At 35.9% G+C, this 15,957-nt stretch overlaps 1 protein-coding gene across 3 annotated transcripts in view; it reads right to left on the reverse strand.

The window, feature by feature from the left end:
• Positions 1–15,957, reverse strand: part of PPFIA1 (PTPRF interacting protein alpha 1) — a 67,006-nt gene that overhangs the window by 37,517 nt on the left and 13,532 nt on the right. For all 3 annotated transcript variants that reach the window (XM_064512815.1, XM_064512816.1, XM_064512818.1), the window contains exons 3-11: positions 8,947–9,048; positions 8,062–8,226; positions 7,060–7,134; positions 6,713–6,814; positions 6,265–6,486; positions 5,391–5,537; positions 3,431–3,565; positions 2,272–2,355; positions 1,510–1,641 (exon numbers count right to left, since the gene is read on the reverse strand). In XM_064512815.1, the coding sequence (XP_064368885.1) occupies positions 1,510–1,641; positions 2,272–2,355; positions 3,431–3,565; positions 5,391–5,537; positions 6,265–6,486; positions 6,713–6,814; positions 7,060–7,134; positions 8,062–8,226; positions 8,947–9,048 (1,164 nt within the window). The remainder of the gene's footprint in view (positions 1–1,509; positions 1,642–2,271; positions 2,356–3,430; positions 3,566–5,390; positions 5,538–6,264; positions 6,487–6,712; positions 6,815–7,059; positions 7,135–8,061; positions 8,227–8,946; positions 9,049–15,957) is intronic.

Here is a 15,957-nt window from a genome sequence, read left to right on the forward strand (position 1 = left end):
TCATATGCCAACAAGTCATTCTGGGAAAAGAGCACAAGTGATCAGAAAAAAAAAAGTCTTAAAATTTTACATGTATATTTATTCCCAACTTATCATAAAAAATATGAGCTGGAAGTCATAGCAGGAATACTTTGTTAGAAGCTGATACTTACAGTGAAGGATCACTAAAATCTCCTCATTAAATTCACAAATGTAAATCCATACATAGGGTTAGGGTTAACCCTAACCCTCCTCCCCCACCACCATTCCCCCAACATTGTCATAAGAAAGAAAATGCAGTCAGCAGCTTATCTGAAATTGATTTTATAAAGATTGTTAGATCAACCTTGTTGATGTTACAATAAGACCCATAACAAAAATTTCGGAAACATTAAGAGCAGTTGGTGCTCTCGAAAATAGTGATATTATTTAAAAACCACAAGCCAAAAGCTTGCAGGCTTAGATGTCAGATGACAGGCACCTTTAACATTATCTCAAAGGACAAGAATCAGTAGGACTCACATTTGTTACTCACTACCTGAATTTTCCACACCTCCCATAGTACAAAAGCAGGGAAAAGAAAGAATCAAATCTTGTAATGGTCTGAGGTGAGGTCAGCCCTAGAATTCTAGGAAGACATATGAGATACCTGACTGATGGTTTAGGGAAGAGAATTGAGTTGACAGGAATCCAAGAGAAAGTAAACATCTATTAAAGCCTGGATACATCATTATGTATCGCAGTTGCCCATAATTTGTTTCCATGACCTTAAAACAGAAGCCACACAAGCTTTTACTAAACCATTTTCCCAGATAATTTCTTGTATAGCAGGGTGAAATGAAGTATTCTTTTAAACCAAGAAAAAACAACTCAAAGTCAAAAAAATGCTATTATGTTATGTACTCCTTTGTCTGAAGCAAAATAAGGGAAACCTTAAAGACAGGCAAATATATCTTCTGGAAGAAAAATCCATGAAGATCTAGATCCGAAAGTGGAAGAGGGCCAGAACATTACAGGGGAAGGATCCAAGATGTGCACTGATGATCAAGGGAACAGTCTCTTTATACTCATATAACCTGCCTCAGAACAAATCTACATGGGAGGAAAAGACAAGATACTTCCAACTTACACAGAGTCATCCTGGGTTTCTTGCAACTGGTATAGACAAAAAGGAGTGGGAAAAAAGAACTGTACTGAAAAGGTCGAAGTTCCAGTCCCAGTACTTCAGACCTGTCTTACGCTGGATGAGCCTATTTATGCAGTTTACACCAACCAACCAAGAAAGGATAAAGCTTCTTAAAAGATGTCTTCTCAACACTGAAGAACTATGCCCAGGGACAACCTCAGAAAAGGAATTTTAAGAACTTTTTTCAAAATTCACATTAAAAATTTCCCTTTACAGAAACTGTTTTATTAATAGAAATTTAGTATTTATTTACTACTATACACAGACACTGCAAAAATACAAAAATTACTACAGAATGCTGAAAATTTAATTAATGAATATGCTGGAATGCAACTTAAAGTTACCTTATCTTCCAAGGCAGCCATCCTTTCCTTGAGATGAAGCTGAAGCCTTTCATTGGATTCAGAGAGAAGCTTATCAACAGTTTCTGACAAGCGTTTATTATGCTCTTCATTCATCTTCTCTCTCTGCCTAGCCTAAGATACATAAGGAAACTTTAAAGTTTTATAAAAAGGCTACTGAAATAACTTACGATTTACAATGTCTATAAAGTAATTTCCAGGTTGTGAAAACAAAAAGCTTTCTTTAATCTAAATTTAATTTTCCTTAAAGGAACCGTTTTGCCTAAAGGATAAGAAATACTGTACATACTTTCATGAGTCTATAAGGGAGTATAAGGGACTCTTAAGACTTTAATAATTGAAGAGTTCCAAGATCAGAAGCTTCAAAGACTAAGCTTATGCTTCATGACCAAGCAGATCTCAAAATAAATTCCACTATTACAACCTATGAACCAATTTTTGCATGGTCAGTTAACTCAGCAAGCTTCCTCCCCAACCACCACCAGAAAGCGTGACTAGTAGTTAGGTATTTCCAAACTTATTTTAAACTCTGGTTGCCGATTCACAGATTATTCTTGAGATTTAACGTTGGCTGTGACACAGAGGCTCAAATCTCCCAAATAGCAATCTCCCAACTATCAGTCAGCCTAAACTCTGGCTTTATTTTAGAGACATAAAAACAGCTTTGCTGAATGGTGTACAGCCATGGAGGGGATCATATCCTTTCTTTCAGCTTTGTTTTTGTGACAAAAATATGTATGGTACCCTTTGCAGTTCTTGATTCTTTTCTTCTAGCTGGGCTTCCATTTGTCTGAGCCGTTCTTCTATATTGCCATGTCTCTCCTCAGCCTGTCAATTTGAAAGCAAAATTAGAATTTTTTTTCATAAAAGGTTTCAAAGGCATAAAGAAAAGTTGAGGTACCATAAGGTATCTAACGTGCTTTGTGCAAGTTGCCATTTATGGTAACAAACAGCACAAAACAGATACCCTTCTATTATTGAAAGAACCTACTGAGAGTTCAGGTTAAGTAATGAAACAATCCTGTCACTACTCTGCACTGTGAAACAACTATTATTGGCAAATGAGTCTGAATGAACTCCTGCTGTTGCAAACCTGCAGCAGTATCAAAAACCACAAAATCAAAACTAAATGCATATTCAGCTTTTCTTCACTGGCCTAGACACTATCACCCTTTGTTAATAATCACGACAAAGCAGAAAGCAGCAAACAAAAACAAGGGCTAGTACACAAATTCTACCTTCCTAAGCTTGGTGATAAGCTCCAATATTTTAGCATCTTTAGCAGCAGAGTTCCCAGAAGACAAAAGGTCAGACTACAGAGCCAGTATGGGACAGGAAAGATAACAGGGAAAGAAATGAAACTACAACTTGAACAAAGACAGACAGACATCCCACTCTTGAAAAGGTTCATTTGTGGTTACTATGTATTATTTTTTCAGACTTCACTATTTCATTTGCACCTTCCAGAAAATCTTAAACTTAATGACTACCATTACTTTTCTCCTCCCACATGCAGATATTCCCCATTTGGTTAACAGAGGAAGACAGACCACCTTCCCCTTCAGAAATAGTTACTGTTTTAGAAAACTTTATGCCTAGTATTGAATGAAATTTAAGAAAAAGTAACAAAGCAGTAATTCAGAGAAACATTTTCATAACATAACACAGTTAACAAAACATTTGCTCAAATTCTGAAGTGCAGAAATTAATAAGAAGAGTAAATCATTACATTATGTTCACAGAGATGAACAGAAAGCACAGAAAACAGCAAAAAACATTTTCTGACCTAGATGGGGAAAAACAGAAATCTGGCAATAATGAAAACAACAGTAAGAACAGATTTCTTGTAGTGGGATGCTAATAGGGAAAAAAAAGGCTTGAGCACAGCACCCAGCTGACCCACCTTTGAAAGCGCTGCAACTCTCTGTGCCAGCTCAGCTTCCACCTCCGGCAAAGTTTCAGCTTTTCTCAAAGTCTGCTGCAGCTTCTGCTCAGCCAGTTCCAGCCGTTCTTGCAATTGTCTGTTCTTATCTTCACTCTACACAGGATTGTGATCAGCAATATTTAGTGTTAAAATGGTAATTAATTTTCAGAGAGCAAGGTAAAGACACAGATTACTGGCCTATGGAAAACAAGTTTTCCAAAACTGGCTTCATAATCAAAAGACATGTGGAATTTTCCCCTTTGTCACATGAGACAATTTTTTTCGCTGTAAATTTTTACTGCATACAATTTTGTGTATTCTGAAAGCAACTGTATCACTGATTAAACATAACTGCGGTACGGGAAGCAATATACAAGTGAATTTTCATTACCAAGGTCATGCTGAGACTTCGAGTTACATCTAGACAAATTCCTTCGTATTTTAAATAACACTGCATATTACTACAACATTTAATCAGTTTTTTGTTTGTTTTGAAAGTCAGTGAGTTCAACATTTTTAAAAATTATGACTAAAAGGGACTTCTCATTGACTAAGTGTTGTCTGATTACCTCCAGTCCTCTAATTAGAAAATGATTAGCTAAATAACCATTTCTCGTTTGTAAAGTCGGACAATTTCATTTCACATGTGAGAAATTTATTCCTGCAGTAAGGCAAGTTACTTGTATTGTAGGCTATAAAAATCACCTTTAAACTCCTTCACAAACCCTAAGCAACCTTATCCCAAAGGCAGTAAAATACTAAGCTTCTCAGTTCACAAGCAACCCCTTCCAGCTCAACCCCACCATTATCTCAACCAGCCTTCTCTCCTAGACAGTTCTGTTCAGCAGCCTATTTTCTTCTTAGATCACAAGTGACAAGCCAGGTGGGCATTCTGTTATCTAGCTTCTCACAATTATGTTCCAACTCCATTTATTTCTGCATATCTTGAAGGCATATAGGGTTCAGAAGAAACCCTGACTGACGCACACAACAGAGGTGTGGGGAGAAGGGGACAGTTTAAAGGTAAGCACGACCAGACAAACAAAAGCCAGGAACTTGTATGAGTTTCATACCAAACAGCAAAGATTCAGTAGAGCCATTGCGAGAGGCTGGATATACAAGAGGAACAAACCTATTAGTAATGTTAATCATCTAGATTGAAAATGGGAGAATTTGACAAGTAGACTTATCTCACTTCATGAATAGTTTCAAATGATGCCACTGAGCCACAGAGAGGCAAAAAAACTAGTGCTGAACGAAAACGAAGTATAGCACATAAATAAATCAAGGCCAGGAACCAAGGGACACATAAGTAAAAATGAAGGTAATAAGGAGCTAAAACTTCACCTTGGATTCCAACCTCCATTTAAAAACATTTACACATTTTCAAGTAATCAAAACCTTTTTCCCTTTCGTAACATCCCACATAGCTACAACAGGTATTGTTCAAACTAAACAAAGCAAAGCCAAAATACACCTCAGGTCTGATGTATCTACCCAAGATCCATCAAAGAGCATATTCATGCCTCCTACAGGCTTTACTTTCAATACAACTTCTAAAACTGTTTTAGTTAAGAATGAGGAATTCTCACACGTGAAACTAAAGGTGTTTGGATACATTTATAATAACTTAGAAATCCATAATTAACATGGACAACAGCCATACTGAAACGTGACCAAGTGCACTAAAACATACAAAATCACTTCCCCTCCCAGGAAATTCTCTCATACTCATTTTCAGGGTAAAACTCTCTACAATGCATGGCCCTCCAGTTACTGAAAAACAAACACTAACAACAACACGTCACAGATGTATTTATCTTCCTAAAACAGGACTGCTTAGTGTGGTATGAACATTAATTATTCCATTAATTTTTATATTGAGCAGAATGTAATTTTGTAGCTTATTTCAATACTTGATCTTATTTCAAATTACAACCTGTCGATGCATGGAATCTTTAGTGGCAATTTCATTTTCAAGTTTATCATTGAGGTCATGCACAGATGTAGCTTCACGTTGTGCAGCGAGGTAGCGTTTTTCAAGAGTTGTAATTCTCTCTTCCATGTCTTCCTTTTGGGCCATAGTCTACACGAGACACAGAACAGAATTTAGTCACTAATAGAGGTGATAATTATTTAGTAATTAAACTTAAAAAAAGATATGCTGTAACGTATACAAGTAACAAGTTCCATGGCTTCTTAAAATTCACTGCTAAAAAACAAACAAACCACTGCCCTCCCCCCAGCACACCACAGATCTGCTAGTCATCATCTCAGCAGCACAAACAGAGCAAATCTTTACTTCCTGTGGATGGCCAAAGAGTTTTCCGGGACTTAACTAAACTCCCTTTCAATATCATTTAATATTCTCTTCTGAAGTACACAGCAAGACACAGGGCCTTGGAGATCAGTGACTGATTGATAACAGGACAGCCAATCATACCACTAAAATTAAGGAGAATCCTCAACCATGTATATCTTTAACAGAAAATTTAGACTTCATTAATAAACTCAACATTTATGACAAGACCAAGCATTTTTTCAAGAGTATTTGAAGTCCACATAGATAAATTTTTAGCTTAATGTATTCACATGAAGTATCTAGCTAATCATAAATTTTGCTTTCAGAATTTATCTAAGTGACTGGAGTATTTTAAAAGAAAACTATCGCATCAAACAAATTGTTTTCCTCACCTTTCAAACCAAGAAAGTTTAAGAATACCAAGGTGTAGCTAAGCACCAACGCAACTGATTTTTTTTTAATAAAACAATTATATTTGGGACTGCCCAAATTTTGACAATTTACTCCTCACCTCTCGTACATCTCTCTGTAACTTTGTATTCATTTCTTCAGATTTTATCAAGTCTTTTCTAGCTGTGTCAAGATCTTCTTCCAGCTCTGCTACTCTGCTAGACAAAGCAGTAAGACGTTCTTTCATTTGTGCCTGCTCTTTGTTTTGCTTATCTATGATGTCCTGGAGTTCAATCACTTTAGCAAGGTTTTCATCATGGCACAGTGAACCATCAGAGGATCTCTATTAAACAGAAAAATGTATTTAAATATTACATTTAAAATCTGAGAAACAAGAACTGTTATATACATGAATATAACTTCCCCCAATATAATTTATTATTGTATAGACTGCAAAAAGTGAAATTGTGATAAGAGACTTCTTAATTAAATCTTCACTCAAAACCAAATATTCAAGTTTAGGCTTAAGACTCCTATCAGCTAAAAAACAAACAAACAAAAAACTATACCTTCCCATTTGTAGTTGGTGTGTTTTCTTGTTCATGATTTATATCCAGCATCCCATCCGGTAGTGTTTTTTTCTGATTGTTTTGCTCTTTCAGAATCATTAACTAAAAGAAAAAAGTTAATATACATATATTATATGCATATAACAAATTCCACTGCAAGGTACGTATTAATACACCCTCTTCCTGCTCTTTCAAAGCAAAGTTAAAATCAACTTTATCCCATTTGGTATCAATTAGAAATACAGAAGTCAAAGAAAATGAACTTTAACTGAATACACTAGTATGTGCAAATATTGATTAACCACGTGCCCAGGCATACCTGAAAACATTTTTTAAAAGGAACCTACCTCTTTATGGGTAGTACCTAGCTCTTCTTCCAATAAGCTACATCTTTCAAGTGCTACTCGTAACCTCTCCCTTACCTGAAACAGAGTTATTTCAAATCATTTGTAATCATTTAAATCAAAAAGAAATCAGTTTCATGTATAGCCACTTCACCTTGCATTTTCAGATAACAAATGAAGCTTTATTTCTATTATTCTTGGAAAACTGCTCAGTCTTGAGTCAGTGCTAACTTAACAGACACTACAAAAAAAATTTCTAGAGCAACTCTGCACCTCCTAAAATCCAAAAATTTTTTTTAGTCATAAGCAAATCATATCACGACCTACACATTTAGGCTATAATCAAACATATCCAGAATTTACCTAGCCTTTTGTAAAGCAAAAAGCATGTATGCACTTGCACACTTAAAATACCCACATATATGCCAATTTTTTTTCCTCCAAAGAGACAGAATTTTACTTAAAATAATTTGCAAGATTTGCTACAAAAAGTCACAAAAGCTGTTAGCCAAACTATGAGTCAGCAGCAAAATTCACACTAAACTTATCTACTTGCATAGTCTGATGCCAACGCCAGGAACAACTAAACGTCAAAGTTCTTTTAATCCAACTTTACTCTATACCTCAGTGTGAGCAGTTTCCTTTCTTCCTATTTTCTCCAGTACAGTGTTTTCTTGTATTACATAATCAAAAAGCTGTTTCCTGATATTACACAGGTAAGTGAGTGTATATAGTCCTACAACGAGTTATGTTGCACCCTGAACCATGCTTGGTTTACACTAGCACAGTCGATTAGTTACTGGAACAAGTTACAGCACCTTGCTTCAGTGCAGCGTATTGATTTAGAAGGCCAGTTACTGATGCAGTTATATCCAATCCATGATATTAATACAGAAAAAAGTTCAGAGAACCTGATGTTTGCTGCTTTAGCACAAACAACTGTTTGCTCCACACAACAGCAAAAGGGGGTAAGATGAGAAGATGTTAGGTAGCATATTTCATTACCTTTTCATCAAGAGCTTTATGGTGTTCAAATAAAGATTTTAGTGCTTTGAGAACTTCTACTTCACTAGAAACTCCTGCTGGAGACTGAGCTTGTCTCTTAACAACAGTCATTCTCAGAGATCGCTCATGTCTGGAGACTAGACACTCCAGATGTTCTAATAATAGCTGAAACATAAAAGGAACAATGTTTATTCCTGTTCTGAATAGCTGCGAATAACTTTGCCTCCTAAAACATCAAGTTTGGAACTCTAAACTTCAAATCTGGGAGCCAAAGTCTATTGTATCTATCTATCTATCTATCTATATATACACACACACATGGATCTGTTTTTAACATTTCATTCACATAAGAAGCAATATCAGAATTAACACATTCCCTACTTACTCTTTCAGTCTAGCTTTTAAATATGGTCTCTACTTAGCCAATTCTTTTCAGTTCTATCAATCTGAGAAACTGCACACTTGTCAGAATGATACATACAGAAAATACTCTAAACTGAAGAGCAACTGTTTTGCCTGCCATTGTGTAAGTGGCTAGAGCAGATCACTACAGCTCACCTAATTATTGCACTGATCCCGAGTGCTACATGATCTCAAAAACCATCACAACTAGAAAGCTGAATGCAGGTAACAATGTTATCTTAAGCTTTCTACTGACTCTGCACAGTGGTATTTGGGATTGTTCATAAACTTTCAGACTTTCTTAATTGACACACATTCACACTACCAGGAAGATTCATCTGCAAATATCAATTGGTGGAAGGAGGGGGGAAAAAAACAGAACAATACACAACACATCTTTCCAAACTCAGTGTTCAGTACTTTCCTCTGTATAGCTGGAGGCTTTATCAACTCTAATCTTAAAGATGAAGACAAGGAACTAACCCGTGTGTTATTTCTTTCTGCTTTCAGTTCAGCAATTTCTTCTTCTCTTTCAAGCAGCTGTTCCCTGCATACATTTAACTCTTTTGTAAGCGCTGCAAATTCCTGAAATAAAACAGACAAATACCAGCACATCAAATACTGGGATATATTGAGAGTGGATTCATATGAACACTTGACATGATTCTTTAACTATTCACTTCAGATATCTAAATAATTTTAAAAAGCCAATACAACTGTATAGTCAAAGTAAATAAATAGACTTAAGTTCAAACATTTAAAACCATTATACTGTGAAATGTAAAGACAAAACACCTTTGACCAGTACTCTTAAAAACCTGTCCGTCTCCCCTGAGGCAATTAGCTAAGTTAGGATTCTTCCATTTGCTTGACAGAGGTACCCTATTTCTAATGCACTTCAAAGAAATTTAAAAACTGACTGCAGAAGGAGAAATGAAAAACTAGAGCACTAAACAGTGAAAAACAGAAACCTGCAAAACATGGTGAATTTCAAGCCAATATTTAGTTAAGAGAGACAATGCATAGCTCCAGCACCTAGCAGAATACGCAGGTGACTTTACAGTAGTAACACATTCTTGAAGCTTCACCACTGGGAAGACTCAGGCCTTCACCTGTATTCGTCTATGCCAGCTACACGGCCAGGCAGAAATTTCATTTATACCTACTTTTAAATCTTGCAAAACAAAACTGACAGAGGATTAACAATCCTTTCCCTATAGTTCTGCTCGGTATTTAAGAGTTGCATTTCTTATCTGTGACCAAAATTTTCTAAAAGCTGAGCATTTTTAGTATTTAAGCTTTACCATTCAACTTCAATAAAGCTTTCACCAAACAAAATTGAACTAAAGTGAAACGGAAAGTAGAGTGAAAAAATCATCAAGAAACAGGAATTAAGGTATCTCACAGCAGCTACTGCATGTTTATTACTATTTTGAACATTGAGAGTAGTCAAAATTAAAGAATATATTTCTAGATTGTGGAATCTCTCATAAATCTCTGGGTTTCTGTCAGAAATACATGATCAAACTGAATATCTGAAAGAGCCACTATTATCATAAACTATTTCCATTCTCTAGCAACAGTCCCACAAAAAATATTCAACATAAAAGGCATTCAAAGCTATGGATCAACTCGAAGAGCATACTTGGGATACAATCAAAGATACAACTGTACGCCACATTTATAGGCAGATGCAGGGAATAATCCTATCTAGCTACTTACTTCAACAGAATTCAAGTTGTAATCTGAACCATCTGAACCACATTAGGCATGACAATTGGTAGTCAAGCTTGAATCTGAAGAAGTTTGTATTTTAGAATAAGGCTTTGTAAGAAGTAGGAGGAGAAAACCAACCCTCCAAAAACAACCCCCCACACTTCTGTCATCAATACAACTTTGGATGCAAAAGCGAACACAAATCAAGTATGATTTCCAGTCACCTGACAGCTAGAGAACGCCACGGAAGCACTCTGAGGCACTTGTATAAGAAAAGATGCAGTGAAAGTGGCAGTAAATAAATTAGTCTTCTCTATCATCTAAAATAAGGAAAAACAACGAGCAGAATCATGTCTCAAACAGTAAGTTACTTCAGATGCACAGATAAGAACATCAAGATAAATGTTGAACTGTAAGAAGAATACGCTGTGGAAATATATTATATGGTGTGCAGGAAAGCTGTTTCTGGAAACCTTCCAAGCTCTGCAAGATATACTGCTTAGTAGAAAGTAGATGCATATTAAGTAAAAGCTTAAGATGGAGCTATTTTGCAATAAAATTTGAAGTGACAGAAAACAGATGCTTAAAAACAAAGGACACATCAACTAGTTATACTAGCACATCTGCAAATTCTAACACACAGCTAATGGGTAGCCTTAGCCAAAAGGCATTGCCTGCAAGTTCCAAGAACTAATTTTGTAAGCTGTATTCAAAAACACACGTGACAAAAATTTGTGACAAAGATTTTGACTGAAAAGTTGAAAAAAATACTGCTGTGCAACATAATCCTACAGTGAACTCCTTTGGGATTCCTAATGCATTAGGCTTATAAAAGCTGCCACGGAAGTGACAGTAATACCACTACCACAGATGCAGAATCCACCTCCACAAAGTCCCCTCTTTTAAATAAAAATCCGCTCATTGCTTAAATAAAAATTTGCTCTTTGAAATGAGATTCAGTATAGTCCCTATAGTCAACTACCATACATCTGGGGAAAAAAAAAATAAAAAAACTAAAACAAAACAAGCACACACACACACACCCTTAAATTCTTTTCCTTTTTCAATTACTAAAAATCTGATTTCTTTAACATACTGAAAAGACTTTGACAGAATAACTAAACACAAAATACGTACTTCAAACTGTGGAATCAAACTGAAACAAGAACTTTCACACAGTTTTCCCACAGACCTTTCCTATTTACATTCACATTAAATTATGAAGAGTTTTCAAGTATTACTGAAAGTACTAACAAACTCAAAGCACATGCAAAGAGCTTGATATGAACTTTTATTTCTTCTTTGCCCTTTTCAAAACAAACAGGAGTAACAAGTAAAAAACGAACACAAAACAAACACCAAAATTTACAAGCCTAGACATCATATAATATGGCAAAGGATGTCAGAATGACATGGCAAGTTCTATATTTTTCTGGTCCCTATCTCAAGTCTTGAGAACAGTATAAAACAAGCAGTAAGGACCACCAGACACTTTGTTTCATTATCCTTCCTCAGCATAACATCACTATTCAAGATAAATACAAGTTTTCTTATCTTTAAGACATGCACGATCCCCATCTGCAGAAAAACTGCTGTATGTTTCAAATCAAAAGAAGTCTATTCAGTCTTCAAATGATTACAGTACATGCAGTTTATTCATTGCTTACTCCTGTGCAAACATAAATTGTAGCACAAATATCACAGTTTTGACATGAACCATCACAGTCAGATGACCCAAGACGAACAACACACACAGGAATTTATATTGCTGCTACATAAACAGACTGACATGTACCTCTGGCATTGCAAAATATCTCCATTGCTGTTTGTTTTTCCAGAATGTGTTTGCTCCAAGTCCCATAAGCTGCCTCATAAAGAATACTCAATGTCCTTAGTTTCAGTTGACACTGCCAAAAGACACGTCCTTTCTAGCTTTAACACCTACCTTCAAGAGTAGATAAATTGGGATTTCCTCAAACATTTCAAAAAGGAGAGAAATGATTTGCAACTTTAACATCTCAAAAAACTTTTCAAGTTGCCTCAATTTCTTTGCTTGGCATTAGATGAACGTAGAGGCACAATCATAAAGGAAACAAGAAAAGTCCAGACAAGCTTTCCTGCTTATCCACAAAGCCAGGGATATTACCAATTAAGACCATCGAGAACTTCAGAACCAAGTTCTGCTCTGCTTTTAGTTGACATCAAGATAACAAATACCCTACTGCGAAGAATAACAAGGACGGGACCAAGAATAAGCACTTTAGAGCACTTATTAAGAGAAAGAATGAGTGTCTACTATACTAGAAAAAGAACCCCTGCTGACTGGACCGCACTGAAGAATACAAGTATACTATATTAAACTGAAATGCTTACCAAAGAAAGTAACTTTCTGAACCAAATGAATCATTCCAAATTTGACTCTTATTGCCAGAAATTTATACTCCGGACAAGAAGGCTAAAATCAGAGAAAGCAACTTTGCTGTTGTTGTTCCATCAATACATTTGCTGTTTTTTGTCCAGAAGCTCCATAAATTTCAAAAGCAATAGCATTTCTTTCACATCAGCCTCTGGAAAGGGTTCCTTTAGTGCAGCAGAGGCAATGTAAACATCCTTCCAGAAGTTGCACCAGCTGATGCCTGGCTGTGCAACCTGTGCAGTTCTGATATATGGACTGACAACTGCTTCATTACTTGTGAGATCTTGGTCCAGGAGAGCGTTACAGCTTTCAGGGAACAGGTTTTCATCATGTTTATTAGGAGTCTGACTTATAAGCTCCACAGACAATACATCTCAAACCAGTATATGCTACATGACAGAAAAGACAACAACATTTAACTTCGGAAAAACTTGCAAGAAACAGGTGTAATCTCTGAAAGTCTATTAACATGAGCTGCACATTAGAGATGTTCTTTGCCACTGCAACAAAGACAAGATTGCTTGGAATTTGCTTAAAACAAAAAACATTTTCTCTACAACAGAACATAACCCTGCTCTTCAGCACATAAGGACTCACAGATTATAGGCAACTAGAAAACCTGTTTAAAAGATGAAAAAAAGATACCTTTTGAATTCCTCAAGAAAGTACTACATATTAAGTTAGTGTCTTCTCACCACACTTAGTTTTACAAGGATGAAGATAACCAGTGTTGCATCTTTAAGAATTTCTCTGCTGGAAACATGCTAGCGGAATGTGTCCATTTAATCCTTAAGTAAGGCTCTGTTTTTCTGCTGACATTCAGTTCTGTACCCTGCCTGAAGAACCCCTCAAAATCAGAGAAGCTGAAGAGATCACGACAGGAACAACTGGGGAAAACGCACGCTATCAGAGATGAAAAGCCAAGGGAGTCTGAAGCAAGTTTCCCATATGTTATTTACATGACATACAACTTGCATTTATTCTGAATAATGCATGCATGAAAATGACAAATGCATGTAGTCTTAAACAATAGAAAAATGAAAAATATCGAAGTTTAACTGGACTGTACTTAACAGCAACTTCATTTTAAACCCAAGGGTTTTTATGTAGCACAAAATTTTAAATATTTACCTTCATTACCTAGCTAGCAAACAATCTTTTGTACATTTAGTTTTCATTTTCAGTCCAAATATTTAATTTACAATTTGGAAATTCCAAGTAAAAACAAATTTTTCCAAATATTGAGTCGCACCACTTTAGCTTTTTCAGCTAGCATTCAGAATACTTAAGAACCAACTGAAGAGCAGTCACGTGTTTTGAACATTAAATTCATCCTTCTAAAAAGACACAGTTGCACATACTAACAGAACAAATCCAGAAGATGTATCAACCAATGCAAACAGTGCTTTGTCCATTTAATGCAATAATTCTGATTACTTTTAACCTTCCCATCTCTCTAGAATGTGCTAATAGGAAACAGAAAAAATGGTTTAGAGCATAAAAAAAAAATCTTTTCACTTTTTTCCCCACTATCTATTCATTATTTTTTGGTAAGTGTTAGACCTCCTGATTTTTCTTAGCTGGGAACATAAAAGTTATTTCAAACATTAAGAGAATTAGTTCTATGAAATAAGTTTATCTTTTATTCTCACCCCCCCCCCCAACAATTTAAGAGTGAATCCAACAGAGAAGAGAGAATATTAAAGCAATATTAAGGCATGGTTATGCCAAACCTTTGAGTTTCAGTGTATTAAAAGGTTTTTCCACGCTTCAAATGATTGCTTTCAAGTACAGCTAACTACCTGCCAGAATATTTCATAGAGCATGTAACACAATTTGTCAGCCTTCTTCCCTATTTCTCCTTATGCATAAGAGGTTTTGTAACTGAAGAGACCACGGCCAAAACACAGGTGCAAAATTCTTTACTATTAAAAAAAATTCTCACATCATGACTAGTGGCACTGAGATATTTTAAAGCCTTCAATAGTGCCTTTGGTCAACTCTCAGAAATCTATTTTTTCTCTCGCTCAAAAGCCATGCTTTTTCTATGAACAAAAAATGCAATACTGCATGAAAGCACGAAAATGAGCATTACAGCCAGTTAAAGGATTTTGCAACTTTTAACTGTTTAATATATATCTACAGACCAGAGTTGAGAGCCAAATGTTTCAGTAATTCAAGCAATTTCCACTTCCAATACGTTCATACTTGAGAAATCACAAACTCTTTAGAGAAGAGAATTTGACTTAAAGGATACTAATTGGACATAATACTATCATTAAAAGAATTTTCAGATTTTGAAGTTCCTGTAACCCTTGATTCCCCTGCAACAGTATGTAAAAACCTTAACTTTTAACTATTCAGATAATACCAAGAATAAATCTGGAGTTTCTGCAAAGACATATAGTATTATCATCCAATGCAGAGACATTGGACTATTTCTGTGTCCAGGTCTTGCTTACATACAAATGCATTTGCCTATTTTATCTAGGAAAGAAAAAAATCACAAAACAAAACCAAACAAAAACAACTTGCAGTTTCTGCTGTGATGGTAAAGTTTTTGGGGTTAAAACAGCTATTTATATTTGTAGACCACAAAACGGCTGTCTAATATTTTGCAGACTTCTTGCAAGGAAACTATTTTCTGAAAACTTCTGTTCTCACAGCTGGGGAAGGATTCTTACAGAGCTATTACTCATCCTTTGCACAGGTGATATAATTCAGTTCCATCAGTCCTGGAGTTATTTTAACAAGTCTAGAAGGTAATGACTTGGAGAAGGAGAAGAAAAAAAATACCAATGAGCAAAAAACTCTAACTCGAAGTCAGGAGATGCCAAACACACACTCAAGAGCAAAATGTAAAACCTCATAGTAAGAGCAAGTCTCCATGGAAATAAATAGGTTTCCAGTTACCATCCTGAGTGTGTTGCTTAAATTTATGTGCAGTATTCACTGAGCCTGAGCTACAAAGCACTAGATCTGGACTTCATTGCTGGAAGCTTTCAGGAAATGCTACATGTTGAAGTGCTAGAAAGCACAAATGAAGATGGGCTGCACTTGGCAGCTCTGTGAGAGGAGCACAGAAGTAACAGAAAAAAGGAGGTAAAAATTCTCAGCCCCATGTTCTCCCTTCCCCATCCTGATCCATGTCTGATAGACGTTTTGTATTCAGAGATCTAAAAAGATCAGGCCTTCCTTTCACCACCCTCATCAACACCCAATCCTTACACAAACTGCAGAACACTCTGGTAAAAGAGGCTGTAAACACTATTACACAGAGTAAAGAGTAGGTCCAAGACAGACAAGCAGGAGAGAGCTACATTCAAAACAATAACCACAGCCTGTATACACCACCCAGACTA

Source organism: Dromaius novaehollandiae, chromosome 5, assembly GCF_036370855.1.
Source record: "Dromaius novaehollandiae isolate bDroNov1 chromosome 5, bDroNov1.hap1, whole genome shotgun sequence".
NCBI lineage: Eukaryota > Metazoa > Chordata > Aves > Casuariiformes > Dromaiidae > Dromaius > Dromaius novaehollandiae.